Genomic DNA, 17,039 nt, shown 5'->3' on the forward strand with positions numbered 1-17,039 from the left:
CTCTTTTTAAGCGTTGAATTGAACTAGAGCAAATTAATCCCAAGAATCTGGATACTTTAAATGATCGTCAAATTTAAAAGATTTATTGATTGATTTACGTTTAACGAAAGTTTTAATTGGTTCAGCAATATTCCAACTATTTAATGTTATCTGGAATAACTTGTGGCAACTCCTAAAATGATATATTATGAGTGTCAAAAGTATATCCGAAAATTTAATATGTTTTCCTATTTACTCTTTGCATATTGTATTTTTCGTTTGCCGTTTTGAGAGTTGTCAAAAGTAAAATAGTAAATTTATTGCTAGAACTGACGGTTCTCTTAAAGTTATAGACTGTATGGCGATATTTATTAATTTTGAAATATGTTGTATTTGAGTACTATATCTAAGATTCATAGACGAGACTATGACTCCCATATGTCAAAAATCAGTTTTTGACATACGGGGGTTGTAGCGCATCAATCTTATAACCTTGTAAGATTTATATCCATATAACTGTTTTTTTTAAATTTTTCGAAATGTTATGATAGATAGAAAATTTTGTTTTATTAGTGCAGGGGCTGTGGTTAGAAGCGGTTATGATATAGTTCAACGTGTTAATGCGGGCATAAAATGTTATCAAAAGAAAACCCTTAAATATTTTGGGTAGCAGAGTATCCCCTGCATTATGTATTATATAGCCAAAAGTCTGGGACGCGTGTATATATGTTTTTCGTCATTAAAAAAGGTAATTTATGACACATTACACACCTGGATTATAATTGATTTGTAGCATATACATATTTTACATTATTTAAAAAAAAGTAAAATGATAGTTGAACGACATTTATTTGACTTTTTTAATATTAACTTTGTCAGGTGTCATAAATTCCCGCCCTTCTTGATATCATGAATTATGTAACCTGATCACCACATATCACAAAGAATCTCACAAATACTCATATATTGGGCTTGAATGAAATTATTTTTAATGCGTTTTGGATATGATACGTGTTCTAATGTTTGTGGTTTAAATGATTGCTGTCTCCTTGAAATGTAAGCCCCTTGATTTGTCACTTATTTCGTTACTATGATGTTTGATGTAACAGTTTTATTCTATATATGTACAGACATCCAAAGTTTATTAAAACGAAACAAGCCAAAAACGTTTTATAAAAGAATTATATTTAACGGTACTTGCAAATAAATCATTCAAACAATCATGTTTGATAGTTTTTATTTACTTGAGATTTCATTAAATAAGTGAATTCAATCGATAGATTTGAAATGAAAAGTGAAAACATTAGAACACGTACTCACATATAAATGATAGATGCTGTGTGGCAGTGAAATTATTTTCTAGTCAAATCAATCTGTATATTTTATTAGTGCTTTATAATCTATAGAAGAGCTTTGCAAAAATACACTATTTTTGAGAGGTCGGGGTGAGTTATTTCAGTAATAATTTTCAGTTTTCTGCTTATTTCTGTCATTATATTAATGATTATAGAACACGATAATATGCATTTAGAAATGCACCATATGATATGACAAAGAAAAAGATGCCAAACTTAAATTTCACATATAATTAAATTAATCATAAATGTGCTTCATTTATTAAAAAAATCTACTAAATATAACTTGCTATAAAATTCCCAGTGCATTTGTTCGCCCCGAGCTCTGAAAACTCGTCTGTCAATGTCAAAATGTAACCAAAGTAATATTTACGAATCGTTCAGAATAATGTATGTAATAATTTTACGCGTAATTATTTGTATAAATGCCTTTATGATAATTGTATGGTAAAACATATTATATTTTGCATTGAAGAGAGTAATTTTTGTACTCGTTTAATTGTTAAGAAATTGTGCGGAAATCATTTCCTCTAGTCTGTGGTGTGTTTATACTCTGTGGTTGTTTACGATTTCATGATGCTTATTTTGATTTGTTTAAGCCCATTATGGTTTTTGCTCGTTTTGAATTAAATGAAGATCGTTTATTTATAGATTAATAATATGTAAGCGTTATAAAAATCTTATTAAAGAAATAGAAGAACATTTTCTTTTTTACGTATTTATTTTTTGACAAATGATATTTGTCTTTATATTTAAGAAATTGTGTTTTGCCAGTAACTATTATGTATCTATTAGTTACATGAATATTTTGTATATAACCTCGTTATAGTGTAAAACGAAGCAGTAGAGTATAAACACAATCTGTCAAATATACTTAATATTACCTGTGTTCGTGATATAATTTGTAAAATACGCTGTAACTTCACTACGTTCGAAGCTGTAAATTGTATGAACTTCGCTACGCTATATACCTACTGTACTGCTTAAGAGTCATTGGTTAATATTGAAATAAAATGAAAATCATTTTTCATTGTTTTATTCCGTATCAGTTATAAAAAAATAATTATTTCCCTCTCCTACAAACATACCTAAGATATTAAAAGACAATCATAACATGCCTATTGAGACATAATATTAGGTAGTTGTGATATTTAAAACTGCCTTATAACTTGTAGAGAAGAGGTGAAGATGTAACTGAGTGTATAAGAATGTATAATGAATGAAATGAATAATATTTTACAAAACTGCGTACATTTGTATAAAAAACTTAGCCTATGCTTAAAAGTAGTAATAACATGTTGTGTTAAAACGTTCAGCCAATGCGCGGGGTGTGTACGAAAGGGATCTTTCGCTACCTGACTCGTGTTTCAACAAAAGCGAGGCGCGGCAAAAATTTTACCCTTTTCTGCGCGCAGCGGCTGAAGCGTTCGGATGTGTTCTCCTGAGAATCCTTCGATGTGCTTGTAGCCTATGCGATAACGCTGACAAAACTGTCCTTTTTGGAACACAGTCGTATCATAACGAAAACGTATAAACTGTTCTTTTCAGAACAATTTATTCGTGTATTAACGATATAACGTTAACAGCTAATTAGTCACCTACACATTACAGGAAATCTGTGAACGTTGTATATAAAAATGTGGGTTATCCATAAGAGAAAGACATATACCATTACGGACTTTTCACTTTCAAACTCGTAGGGTTCAGCCTGCGTTTGCAATGTAAGTGGAAAAAATGTAATTATTTACGACATCACATTAGAAACCTCAAAAATAACAGTACTTTTCCACTATTTAATGGATGTTAATATACATATGAACCTTCCTCTTGAATCACTCTATCTATTAAAAAAACCGCATCATCGCAATCCGTTGCGTAGTTTCAAAGATTTAAACATACAAAGGGACATAGGGACAGAGAAAGCGACTTTGTTTTATAATATGCAGTGAAGACAATTTTCCGCAGCTCAGAAACTTCGCAAGAAGATTGATTTGTGCGTTTAGAATTAATTATAAAAGCGAACAGTTCTCTTTATTGATGAGAGTCAATCAACGCATAACTTGGAAAATTATTTACGTATTTGTATCAGTGGAAAGGATATAAATACCGATGGATTAGTTTCCCAAATTCCAGCTCAAATGTCTCATTGATTACGGTATATTTAAATTTCGTAGATTGTAATATTTTCAAATTTAACGATTTAACCATAGTGTACCATGTTTTTTTCGAGTATCTTCGTTTACCTTCGTTTATTTTCGAGTATCATTGTTTACCTTCGTTTATTTTCGTGTATTTTCGTTTACCTTCGTTTATTTTCGTGTATTTTCGTTTATCTTCGTTTATTTTCGTTTATTTTCGTGTATTTTCGTTTACCTTCGTTAATTTTCGTGCATTTTCGTTTATCGCGTTTATTTTCGTGTATTTTCGTTTACTTTCGTTTATGTTCGTGTATTTTCGTTTATCTTTATTTTTCGATTACTTTCGAGTATCTTCGTTTACCTTCGTTTATTTTCGTGTATTTTCGTGTATTTTCGTTTATCTTCGTTTATTTTCGTGTATTTTCGTTTACCTTCGTTAATTTTCGTTTATCTTCGTTTATTTTCGTGTATTTTCGTTTACCTTCGTTTATTTTCGTGTATTTTCGTTTATCATTGCTTATTTTCGTTTATTTTCGAGTATCTTCGTTTATCTTCTTGGTTAAGGATTAATGCTGTATTGGTTAAAATCGCTTCGAAAATTAGCCATTATTTGTCGTAAAAAGTAAATGACAATAAAAAGTTATTGTGGGTTATCCATAAGAGATAGACATATACCATCATCAGAACTTTTCTGTAGACCTTTTCAATGTGTACAATTAAAAATTACAATACTAAGTACATTATTTTGATAAAACTCGTAGGGTTCAGCCTGCGTACGAAATGTAATTATTTACGACATTCATTAGAAACCATTCATTTCACATTAGAAACCTCAAAAGTAACAGTACTTCTCCACTATTTAATGGATGTTATTATACATATAAACCTTCCTCTTGAATCACTCTATCTATTAAAAAAACCGCATCAAAATCCGTTGCGTAGTTTCAAAGATTTAAGCATACAAAGGGACATAGGGACAGAAAAAGCGACTTTGTTTTATAATATGTAGTGATGTCGAACGGGATAAAAAGTATTTATGTCCGTCTCCTGGCTCTAAGCTACCTCCATACCAATTTTCACCCAAATCTGTTCTGCCGATCTTGAGTTATAAGTGGTGTAACTAACACAACTTTCTTTTTTCCTCTTGAATCACCCTATCTATTAAAAAAAAACCGCATCAAAATCCGTTGCGTAGTTTCAAAGATTTAAGCATACGAAGGGACATAGGGACAGAGAAAGCGACTTTGTTTTATAATATTATGTAGTGATGTCGAACGGGATAAAAAGTATCTTATGTCCGTCTCCTGGCTCTAAGCTACCTCCATACCAATTTTCACCCAAATCTGTTCTGCCGTTCTTGAGTTATAAGTGGTGTAACTAACACGACTTTCTTTTATATATATAGAATGAGTAATTGAATCTGGATGATACAACTGTATTTCTTGGAATCACCATGGATTCCAAACTTCAGTGATGTCCATGTCAACGGATTGGCGAAGAGACAGTTCTACAGCTTACGCGGTTAATAAAATTCGCTCACTGACTGATGTCGATATACTTAGCTAGACTTGTTTAGTTATTTACGTTCACAGCTTAATGACGTATGGCTTAAGTTAGTAATTCTTTTTTGGGAAAAGGGATACTCTTCTATAATAAAGTCCCAGAGGCTCTTTTATCCCTGCCTTTTAATTAATTTAAGAAATGTATTAAAGAAAAGCTGCGTAAAAAGGCTTATTATAAAGTTATCATCTCGTCATCACTAGATGACCTTATTATCAATTATTATCAACTATGATAAAAGGGCCTGGGACTAGTGCTGGGCAGGCTATTTGATATATTTGTTTTAAATATTGTAGTATTGTTTGATGATTTGCTTTTTTTAAAAGAGTACCTAGACTTATTTACGCCGGCTTTTCCTCTCGGCCTACACCCTCTGTCTTCTTTGCCGATGAGTAGGGATGCCTACAGGTTCGAATTTAAAGACTTGGAAAAAGTGATACCTTGATGATCTTATGTTCCAAAATAAACGTATTTTTTTTTAACAAGGAATTCCCATTTCGGGCAAAAAGTTTTAAATTCAGTAAGCGTTTTATTTGGTAAACTGTTATTCTTCCAATTTGTAAGCAACGCAACCTCTACCCTACATTGTTGAAGCAACCGACGGTAAGTTGACATCGTATATATAAAAAAGAAGTTGTACAGTTTTGTCTTTTATTATTTGATATGACTTTAAACGTTTAATGACTTCAGCAGGTAGAAAGAAGGATGATGACTGTTGTCAGAAACAGACAGTGTGCTGATACTTTGCGGTGAACATATTAAGAGAGCGATTGGCTAATTACTTATGAATTATATTAATTCTTAAATTCCTAACTTTTAAGTTACCTCTTTTAAACAGACCGTTTAGTTATCTGATCTCACTGTACGCACTGTTTTTAAACGCTTCATCAATAGACGACAAAACGAGAAATAAAACACACATTGATTTTTAAATATATTTCAGTAATCAAAATATAATAATAGGCTTACATTAATAGTTACAAATCGTATTTCGTGGCGCAATCAGTAGAAATACATAAAAGGAGCACAAAACCTCAACAGATTACAAGGTTTAGGAAAGAAATGTATGTTTAAAGCCAAAAAATAAAAACATATGTACAAGCCGAAATTACAATTCCAATACATATATTTTACATACAATGTCAGTGCACCTATTCACAATGTGGCATCTCTTATTTTAAAATTTTCATTCATAAATTAAATTTTCCAAAAAGCTTTTCAGAGGGCAATTACAGCAAACTGTCAAACTTGACATCCGGCGACGTTGACAGCTGCTGTCATCGTGCCTCTCAACTATTCACTATAGTGTATTACATATATTGTGCATTTAACATCTTAAATTTAGATAAAAATTATAAATAAACTTTCCATACATTTATTTCGTCATAATTCAATTCGACATACCTACATTATTATCTTTATAATGTCCTGTATTTTAAAAAATTGTGATACGTTTACAAAATATTACCAAATTATCCCACTAGTTTATTTACAATAGTCATCTCGGCTAAGTTTTATTTATATTGTTAGAAATATTTTAGGCAAGCATCGATAATTCTTAATCTACACTCTTGAGCTTTGAATTTGGGTTCGTTGTAAAAACATTTCTTTATTAACATCACACAAAGCGACAGTTTGACGACCGAATGGAGAGGGATTCGAAAATACCTGCATTTAGTTGATTGGATAATCGGCTCTAATTACAATATAAATTCCACTCCCACTAGGTGGACAGATAACCTGGTGAAGGTGGAGGGTAGGCGTTGGATCCAAAGCGCGAAGATGTGCTGGAAATTTAGGGAAGATGCCTATTTTCCAGCAGTGGACTTCAACAGGCTGGAACTCCACTGGACTTCAATTACAGTTAAATTTTCAATATTTCGCCGGTTAAAAGTTACCCTGCGACTTTGGATATCGTTGCTCGGAAGACGTACAGTACTTATTTTTTTTTTTTCAAAAAATCCAAATTCAACGCTCGCTCAAACCATACAGTTGTTAAATAATAAAATGAGGAACTCGATTCTAGTTTGTATTTACATGTCTTAAATATTTTATATCACAAATAAAATTTCGAACTATGAGCAATATATTTAATACTACTATTGGTCAGGAGTTATATTTAGCGAATAGTAAGCGTCGAGTAGAAAAAAAGGTTTCAGCAATTTTTAATCTATTTCTACTATGTTTGTAAGTTACTCTAAAAACTCAAGAATAACATAAACTGGGATTTTTTAAATCAAAAAAACATGTAAATTTTATTTAAAAAAGTCATAAGTTGTTCCCTCGTTCTCTCGTTAACGGCGTAAAAGGTATATTTCAAAAATTTGAAGGAAATAGTTTAACAAGTATTGCCGTCTCACTCTTTTCCTATTGAAATTGAAACGAGACGACGTTAGTTAAAATTTGCGAAATATACCAGGAAAGAAAACAAGGTTTATTCTTATTATTAATCTATCTAACTTATATATAACATACAATTACGAAAGCGTGTCGAGACAGATCCAGACAATATAACCGGTAGGATATTTAATTAAGTATTTATACATTACGTCAAAGAGAAAACCAAAATGAGAATGACCCAAAAGCCAAATCTTAAGAATCTCTTTTCGACATTGGATGTTCCAAAAAGGCTTTATATCCTACAAGTTACAAAATCTACTTGTCCATACTATTTTAATATCCCTCTTATTTTACTGAAAGGGGTTTTGAGCTTAGCGGTGACCAAACTTATAAAAAACAGTTTAAAAAATATTCATACTATTTCAGGTTTAATTTATGCAATTATGAAATTTAAATACTTACGATTAATCACCACTTTAATAAGCAAAATATTTACATTTCGTTCGTACTTAGTAGGAGATACAGTCAAACAAATATTTTACAATCATACTCATTTCGTAGTGATTCTACCTCATTCCAAAAGCTGCCTTTCCAAAAAATTAAAGAATACGCTATTTTAAAAGTCAATATTTAGTTAGAATAAATACGACATATTTGTATACCCTTAAATCAAACATTTAGTTCTCGCCGAGAATAAATAACGTGAAACTTAGGTGCTAGCGCCAATAATGGCAACATTGAAAATTTCCCGCCAAAATTTATTTATCACAAAGCAACACTAATCTTAAATGCGCTATTTTTTTTTGATATAAACTTGGGCCTATATTTTAGTTAAAATTACTATATGTTGTTCTGTAAACATCTCACAGCTAAAAAAACGATGTCTAAAAAGACAATTTATATTTAAATGATTATACAATTATATTCCTATTATGGTGATTGACATACAAAATGTCGGCCCAGTTTTGTTATAGAAACGATTTTTTAATCTATTATGATTTTATAAATAATTTCTGTAATAATCATTGTATTTTGAATAACTAAGAAGATATCATTATTACCATATAATAGTGAATTATCAAATCCGAAATAAAATATAGGCCTAAGCTGAATGACAAGTCATATCTAGATATCGCCAGTGTATCACCTGAGAGCTGTCAGGGAGAGTGCAAATATCAAAATGGCCGCCGGCGCCATTTTGAAAGCCACGCTATTGTATTTGCTGCTCTGCTCGCATGTACCTGAAATTGTTTGAAATGATGAGTACGAAATAATTTCACAGGCACATTTTTACTCGGGAAACGGATTGGCATAATCGCCATGCACAACATGATGTACAAGAAAGATATTTTTACTGAAAATTTCATGAAAAAGTTGAATTGTGTTTAAAATTAAATAATAACCATGTAACAAGGAAACCAAATACAGGTTTATTAACTACCTGTAATTTGGTACGAGTCCTATTGTTTTACATCGTATATCTATCGGGTTTTTGTCACAATTATTTGGTACAAAAGAGATATAGAAACTACTTTGTAAATAAATTATTACCAAGGTGAGGTAGGCCCTTAAAGATGATCATGTACCAGTATATGTATTTATATATCTATATTCACACTGATATGTATACGTGTTAATGACAATATAAATTTAAAAAAATCTGCGTTTACTGCACAAGACGTTATGCGACAGAATTTCCATCTAAAGTTCTAATATGTAACTACTACACTGAATTTTTCTCGATCTCCCTTTCTCACTCTCTATCACCGATCTCAATAGTTTTTCTTCGACAAAAACGCTGCATATCTCCGTGACGTTTCATCCTTAGAATTTTACCCTCATAAAGAAGTTTCACTTTTAAAATTATTTACTCACCATTAGAAGTGAGGTTGTATGCTTTATCACCATGTCTTCCAGGAATGGCTCGTCTGTCACAGGACACGCTAACGGCGCTAAGAGACACTGACTCACTTCCGCGGCTCTCTGAAATTAAAAAAAATAAAATTGATTATTACAACGATCCTAGTGCTTGACAATGGTTGTTTCTAATACGAAAGAAATCTTTTAAAAGCCTAGCAACGGTTCTTGGCTGTTTTAATTAGGAAAAGGCAAATTAAATTTGTTTTATTGTTTATTAAATATATGTAACTATGATTAAGATTTTCCTAATAGTTTAGACTATTGAATTACTTAAAATTGAAAATCATACTTTTGAAATTTGGTCTTGATATAAAACTTATCCAAATTATTAATTTTAATCTTAAATAAAAATAAAAATTTGATCCATTTTACAGGAAATATGTACAATATAATAATAAAATAATTATAGCATTTTGATCTAAATTTTGCAGTAAATATTAAATGCTAACAATATATACTGGAACAACGAACCTAAAACTAAAAACTTTAAAATATATAATTATATTGTATAATAAACTAAATGTATTATTAAAGAAAGTCGCTTAAGCACAGTTCACACTATTGGCAGCGTTCCCCCTTTGAATAGCTAGACTAATTCTTGTCCGAGGGCTGTCAGTTCTTCGGTCAACCTTTTTCACGTATACATTATATATATTCATTCACATGCAATAAATTACTTTAATGTTATTATTTATATATTACCATTAGCAGGTCTGGTGGTATACATGAAGCAGAATGTTCTGGGATGAGAGGAAGAGCGGGAGACGGGAGCCGCCACCAGGAAGCCCCGCCCGTTCTCTTGCCAGCTGCCGTAGCACGTGTATACTGCAAAGAGATTTATGTATTATTAGGACAATTCAACAATTTCATATATTTGTACTCAGTCTACTAACTTATACGAAAATTCTTTATGGATTTGGCTTTCTTTGGATTTTTAATTTCTTTTCTTATAAGATATTTTTATCCATATTTCTTTGGTTCCTTTTTCTTTTAAGTTTATTGCATGTACGGCTATCGTTTTAATGTGATTATTTTGGGAACGACTACAATGCAATGTTTACCTAAGGTATTATTCTCATATAAAGTCTTTAAACCTAAACTGTTTATATTTTTTCAATAAAAATATATATAATTTGTACTCTTAGATCAATTTAGAATCACTAAATAATTTTTATGATATATCGAATTTATTATGAAAACCATTATTAACTAAATAATTTATATGGTATATCGAATTTATTATGAAAATCATTATTTTATAAAGCAGTTTATACTAAGTACTAACTAAGTAAATTTAAACTTCTTACCGGTACTGCTACAAGAGGACTTAAACTCGATCGTATCCTGTGCAGCGCCACACCCAATGCTGGCACTGTCGTAATCTCCTGACACACATTCAGACATTTCACTACCTTCTGAATCTGGATCACCTGGAATATTAAGAAACATAGAACTATTAATTTCTTGTTCATGTTTTTCCGTCATGTGTAAGTATTTGTCGTAGACAGGTAATAAAGGTAACAACATAAGTTTACATGAGAGTGAGCAGGACGAAGCATATTCGTTGTCTCTATTTGCATAAGCGAAATTGTTGTATGTATTATGTCTTACATATGCAAATTTAGAATTTATAGTGAATTACTGTAAAACCATAGTAAAAAAGGTCATTTTTTCTAGGAAATAAAGGGTAAAACACACATATTTTCCTACAAATCAATGAAATAACTAATAGTCATTGTTTTGATTGATTAAAAAGAGTTCTTACCAATTTGTTGTCTGCGCCTGCGTCGATCGGCGAGCGAGTTCACGATCGAGTATCGGCCGAGAATAGGACACCGCATTGGTGTTAGTGAAGTGGCTAAAAACACAATTTTCATATTCAAAAATCATTTATTTATTGTACATATATATTCAAAAAACTTAATATCAGAATAATTTAAATTTCGATCCTTTTTAAAAGATTATCTGTATATAACACAGTGTACACTTATGATCGTCAAAAAATAGAAATGTAAATTAAATGTTTCTATTTTTACATTTACTGCCAGTTCTCAAATGAAGAGAAGAGCTGGCAATACACTCTCTCTCTACAACATTTGTAAAGAACTGGACTCATTACATCATGTTCCACATGAGATCTGAAGTAATAAATAATAATAATATGAATTAAAAACAAGGATTTGTCCTCTATCAGCAGGAGACTTCATGTATAGATAATACATAATCGAACATAACCAGTTTAGATAAAAACAGACGTTCCAAATAGTACTAATTTTGCCAAATAAATCCTGGAACATTCATATTTGAAAAGTAATAAATTTACTAGAGGTACTGTTTTTTCTTTATACGAAAACACCATCATTTAAAGGTCTTCGTTACAAAAAACCTTAAACGGATCTCTGATTTACATTTAAAAAAATTATAAATACACTAACGGTACAAAAAATTGCATTAGTACCAGAGAAGGAGGTAGAGAATATATCTTACTTATAAGCGTTATATACGACGGTTGAGTATTCTCAGCGCAGGCGTCTTGAGGCGACTCCCAAAGATTTGATCCTTGCTGCAACTCCAACACGTTGCCCTCGCGACGGTAGAACTTGAGGCAAATGTGACCGGATTCACTGAAAATAGTCAAAGAGGTAAGAAACCAAAAAAAGTAACTCCAACTCTTCTTTCTATTCGTTCTCTTCATTATCCTGCCTGTCTTGAAATGCCCTAACTGATATAACCCTACTTATCGACTTGCTGCCCCCACACCACTCTATCCTAAACTTGTCTCTCATTAGGGATATCCATAATTGCCTTGATTTGGTCAGACCAATAGAAAGGTGATCAACCCCAACTTATCCTACCATCAGCCCTTACCATAAGTGTTTAAGTATTACGTAACGAATTGGGGGGGGGGGGGGGGGGGTTAATCGTTACAATGCGGGTTTGAGGATTGAATTATGCGTTAGTATTAATATTATTTTCGACTTTCCGATACTTTACACCACATAAGTGCCAACTTTTAGGCACTGATTTAATGGTGTGTCAAGAATCTCCAAAAATTGCGTGGATCGTGCGTGCGTAATACTTGAACGCTTCCTTACCAGTTTGTTGAGACTATTCGGTTCTCTTCTGGCAATATGGCCAAAGTAGCAAAACAAACTTGTAATTGGTAATAAACATAAGGAACATATTTATCAGTTGTTTCCATAATTGTGTGTATTTTAACTCCAAAAATGCGTTAAGAATAGGCAGATTCACCGTCCTTTTAACGGATAAAACAGACAAGTAAATTCCGCCTTCTTTATGAATATCACGGCTTTAGACAATTGTCTTAATACGTACCAGCCCCTAGTTACGTGCGCAACCAGTTTTATATGTTTCTTGTCCTTCTGCTCCAAAATCGAATGACATACCAATCGCTTCTCTTCAAATGAACCGTCCGAGTTCATTATCTGAAAAAAAAATACCCAAATGTAAACATTGAATAAGGCAACTTTATTTATTTATTATTTATGACTACATTTTTCTATCTTAACAGTAATTACTAATACGATAGAATTCCAAAACCCCACACCAACAATTCTAGATAAAAACATTAAAAAATTAAACTTATATTCCTAAATCTATCTATCCATAACTAACAATATAGCCAGCAACTCTTGTGAACTCAGCCAGTGTACAAACAAATAGGTCCACCTCAATAGAAACTATGTTCACTATCCGTATTGCCCGCGTGAGTGGCGCTTTGCTAATCAAGTTGGAATGTGCGCGCGGTACATCCAAAAGTTTAGACGTAAGTCTCAGGTTTCTATTTGATACCCGTAGACCCAGCCTCTCCATTATATCCGGATTATGCACCCTACCCGTAAGAATCTTAAATAAACTGACACAGCTAGCTCTCTTCTGAGGCCTAGCTGGTCGTATCCCACCATACCCAGAACAAACAGGGTCGGGTACATAAGCGGATACAAGGGATACACTCCATACAGTCTCTTGTAGAGGTAGCGAGTGAATTTATTTTGTACTCGCTCTAACATGAGACTGTATTTAGCCTCATATGGGGCCCACACCATTGCGTTACACTCCAAGTGAATAAAATAATCTCATCATAATAATCAAAAACATTTCTGGAGCCCGAGTATTTAAAGTGACACGGGCCTAGAAGATTAAAAAGTACAAGTGAAATAAAATAGAACGAAAGAACAGAATATCTTCCCGTTAATAGAGACTGTAGTGTTGGACACTTTCTTAAGTGTTAATGTCAACTAATGATAGCATTATTGTCTCGTAGGGTGTCTCAAATCAACGTAGACTAATGAACTAAATGTTTTTAATAATTTTACTAACATAGTTATAAGTCTTATAAGTTTTACTATACTAACAACATATGGACTTGTTGATTGGTCTGAAATAAATGATTTTATTATTATATTATTATTATTATTTGACATTGGCATAGACATTTTATAAATTTTTTTTTGGTCATAAAAACAAAACTGACAAGCGAGTAGACAATTAATAAAAACAGTTTTTTGTCCAACGTGCGATAATATTTTTCTATTAATCGAATCGCGACCCATCAATTCAACAAGCTAACGTGACAACACAAGTCTCACCTTGAGAGTTGCGTTCTTGGTAGTAAAGTGGTACTGATGGGTGTGGTCGAGGCTGAACCACTTGTGGTGCTCCACTATCCATCCGGGGAAATGACAACGATTGTGCTCATCATCACCTGAAAATAAATTATTATTCATTTTAATTTCAAAATACATCGACACATATTTTTTTTAAATATATTTTTGAGGAAAGGATATGACTTAGTGTAGTCAATAAATGTATGAACTAGTAATTAGTTAGTGGAGCTAGACAATAAACCACCTTATAATGCGGTATATTCCGGTCCGCGTTGTTGAAATATTTCCATAACAGTTTTTTTTCAACAATTAAAAAACTAGAAACACAAGTTTAATAATGTTCTATAAATTACATGAACACCAAACATTATACGAAAACGCGTTATACGGGAACCGTGTTATAGATTACTGTATTTCTAAAACTATATATTATGTATATATTTATTTTGAATGATTTTGTTACACATCTTGTGTAGTTTTACAAAATTAATAAATTCCCACACTCCAAAGCGGTTTTTTATAATTCAAAGGACAAAACTCGGTGGCCATATTAACTTTGCAATCTCTAATAACGAAAAATTTTTAAAAAAATATATATTAATTAAAAAGATATATACATACTTGTAGTAAGTTTCATTGTTCTGCTGCCGTCTGTCGGTGAAGACAAGCCATTGCAGGTGGCATCCCCCGACTGGGCTATGATGTAGGAAGTACTTTTGTCACCATGGAGGCCCTTGTAGATGAAGCACCTGGAATATATTTCAATATAATAATAATAATAGAGCCTTTATTGTTGTATTTACATATCAGGTCCATAAAAGTGTGAAATGCTAAAAAAAGTTATCATTAAATATAAAAAAATAAACACTAATAATTAATCAGCAAGCCGGTTGATTTTATTATAATCTCCTCCTCTAAGAACTTCCACTCTTCTCAGTTTCGGGCTTTACGCATCCAATGAGGCCCAGCTACTCTTCGCAAATCATCTTTTCCCAGCTTTTCATATGTCTTCCTCGTTTTCTTTTGTCAAGCCAAGGAAGCCATTCCGTCACTTTCTTCGTCCATTTATCTTTATATTGTCTCATATTGTGTCCTGTCCATTTCCATTTCAATCTTTTACTAGAACTATTTCAATACTAATATGTAATATTTTTTTATTTTAGATCACAATGCACGGGATCACAATTAATAATAATAAAAGTCTTTATTGTTGTAATTACTTATACTTTATAATACGTGTACGTTCATACAAATGTGAAGTGCTTATAAATTAACATAATAATTAATCGGCTGAATTTGTAGATGTTCCTAATACTAATAATTTATAGATTATTATTATAAATCCAACACACATACCGATAAGTATCTTCATCGGAGGCGATAGAGTTCCGTCTCTGGACTTGAGAAATCTGCCCGACTAGATATCTGGTGGAACCTTCCTTCCATGTGGCCAGGCAGACCAGCTCTTCAACTGGAAACGGCATTACAAATTAAACTTTCCCATTTATAAATAAATTGTACTAAGTAATTTAATCTGTAAAATTTTAACAAACTTTAACGCATTTCGTTATAACGATTCTTTAGTACTGCTTTATTATAGGACAGGGGGCAAACGGACAGTAGGCTCATCTGATGGTATGTGATAACGCTGCCCTTGAACACTCACACTGACAGAGGGCTCGAAAGTGTGTTGCCGGCATTTTAGGAATTGGTGCTCTCTTTTTAAGAAGGAACCTAAGTCGAATTGGTTCGGAAATACTTTAGTGGGCTAGACAAAGAGGTGGTGCGCGATATGATGATGATGGTGCTTACCATTACTCTCTGTACCAGGCACATCGGGACATGCCATGTATCTCAGAAGCAGTCTTGAATCGTCCGTGCACGACTCCGCTCGTGAAGGCGGATACACGCAGTCGCCGGAACCACTGAAAGTAAATAATAAAAATAAAAATGGGTTTATATACATATGCAATACAATGTGTAAGATTTGGGAACCCTTTTAAGTAAAAAATACCTGTGTCAGGGTTCCCAGCTCTTCCATAACAAACTTAATTAGTAATTCCTTGTATATATATTCATTATTTTAATATAATATATTAACTTTTATGTTAATTTTTGTTTTTTTTTCACTATTATCAACACGCCTGATCTCATGAATGTGTGGGTGCAAATATGTGAACCACTGAAAATACATGTTTGGTACATAGTCGAAACAACTAACATCACCGCATACACGAATTCAAGTACGACCAGTCACCACAAGTAGGCACAATAAAATATATTATAATCGGGGGTTCCAACAGGCAAACCGTAGCTATAGAATCCCACCATTGAAGGGTGATAGACTAAACATGCCATGAGGTAATGAATCTCACCGGTTATAAGTGAAAGTGAACGGTGCCGGCCTAAAAGGACATGGCTGCGGAACAGCGGCCGGATCCTTCCGGAACATGGAGTAGAGAGGTGCATCACCGCTGATCTCGTCACATATTGAGGACAGCGAATTTTTTTGACTGCAGTAGGCTGAAATTAAGAGAAACATTTCAGAAGGACGTAGCATTTTGCGTAAACAATCATAGCTATACAGTATTTACAATATCTTTAATTACATGATAATAATAATAAGCCTTTATTCTTCCACATCCTATTTACATAAATTAAATAGATATGAATACAATTTTAACTAAGATGCGTCCCCTATCCTGGAGAAGACCACCTCCAACTTTGTCCACACTAATTTATTTTGTACCATCACCATCCTTCAGATTAATTATAATTAAAAATAATAAATAGAAGATAAATACACTCATTTTTATATTATATCGATTTACTTATACAGACATTGTATTCATGTCACTTACTTTCTTTGTATTGGAGAACATATTTGTGCTTTTCGTGTATGACCATACACCTGTAGCAGTCAAAGGTCCTGAAATGAAAAATAATAATTAATTACAATTATTTAAATATTATATATATATGTATATAAATAAAAAAATATTTCGGTAAAAATCTATTTTTAAACACATCTTTTGTTTACTTATAAACTGATGTGATGCTACAACCTTTTTAGGTCTTGGCCTTAGAATTTTGGATCTGTTTCAACATCAATCTAATAG

At 32.3% G+C, this 17,039-nt stretch overlaps 1 protein-coding gene across 1 annotated transcript in view; it reads right to left on the minus strand.

Moving 5' to 3' along the window:
- Positions 1-5,953: 5,953 nt before the first annotated feature.
- LOC110998199 overlaps positions 5,954-17,039 on the minus strand; it is a 114,277-nt gene continuing 103,191 nt past the window's right edge. Inside the window, exons 4-16 of the mRNA XM_022266710.2 lie at positions 16,782-16,849; positions 16,296-16,443; positions 15,733-15,845; positions 15,277-15,391; positions 14,542-14,669; positions 13,903-14,018; positions 12,629-12,738; positions 11,780-11,916; positions 11,058-11,150; positions 10,600-10,722; positions 9,995-10,117; positions 9,248-9,355; positions 5,954-8,613 (exon numbers count right to left, since the gene is read on the minus strand). Coding sequence (XP_022122402.1) covers positions 8,516-8,613; positions 9,248-9,355; positions 9,995-10,117; positions 10,600-10,722; positions 11,058-11,150; positions 11,780-11,916; positions 12,629-12,738; positions 13,903-14,018; positions 14,542-14,669; positions 15,277-15,391; positions 15,733-15,845; positions 16,296-16,443; positions 16,782-16,849 — 1,480 coding nt within the window. The 3' untranslated portion in view covers positions 5,954-8,515. The remainder of the gene's footprint in view (positions 8,614-9,247; positions 9,356-9,994; positions 10,118-10,599; positions 10,723-11,057; positions 11,151-11,779; positions 11,917-12,628; positions 12,739-13,902; positions 14,019-14,541; positions 14,670-15,276; positions 15,392-15,732; positions 15,846-16,295; positions 16,444-16,781; positions 16,850-17,039) is intronic.

Source organism: Pieris rapae, chromosome 15, assembly GCF_905147795.1.
Source record: "Pieris rapae chromosome 15, ilPieRapa1.1, whole genome shotgun sequence".
Taxonomy (NCBI): Eukaryota; Metazoa; Arthropoda; class Insecta; order Lepidoptera; family Pieridae; genus Pieris; species Pieris rapae.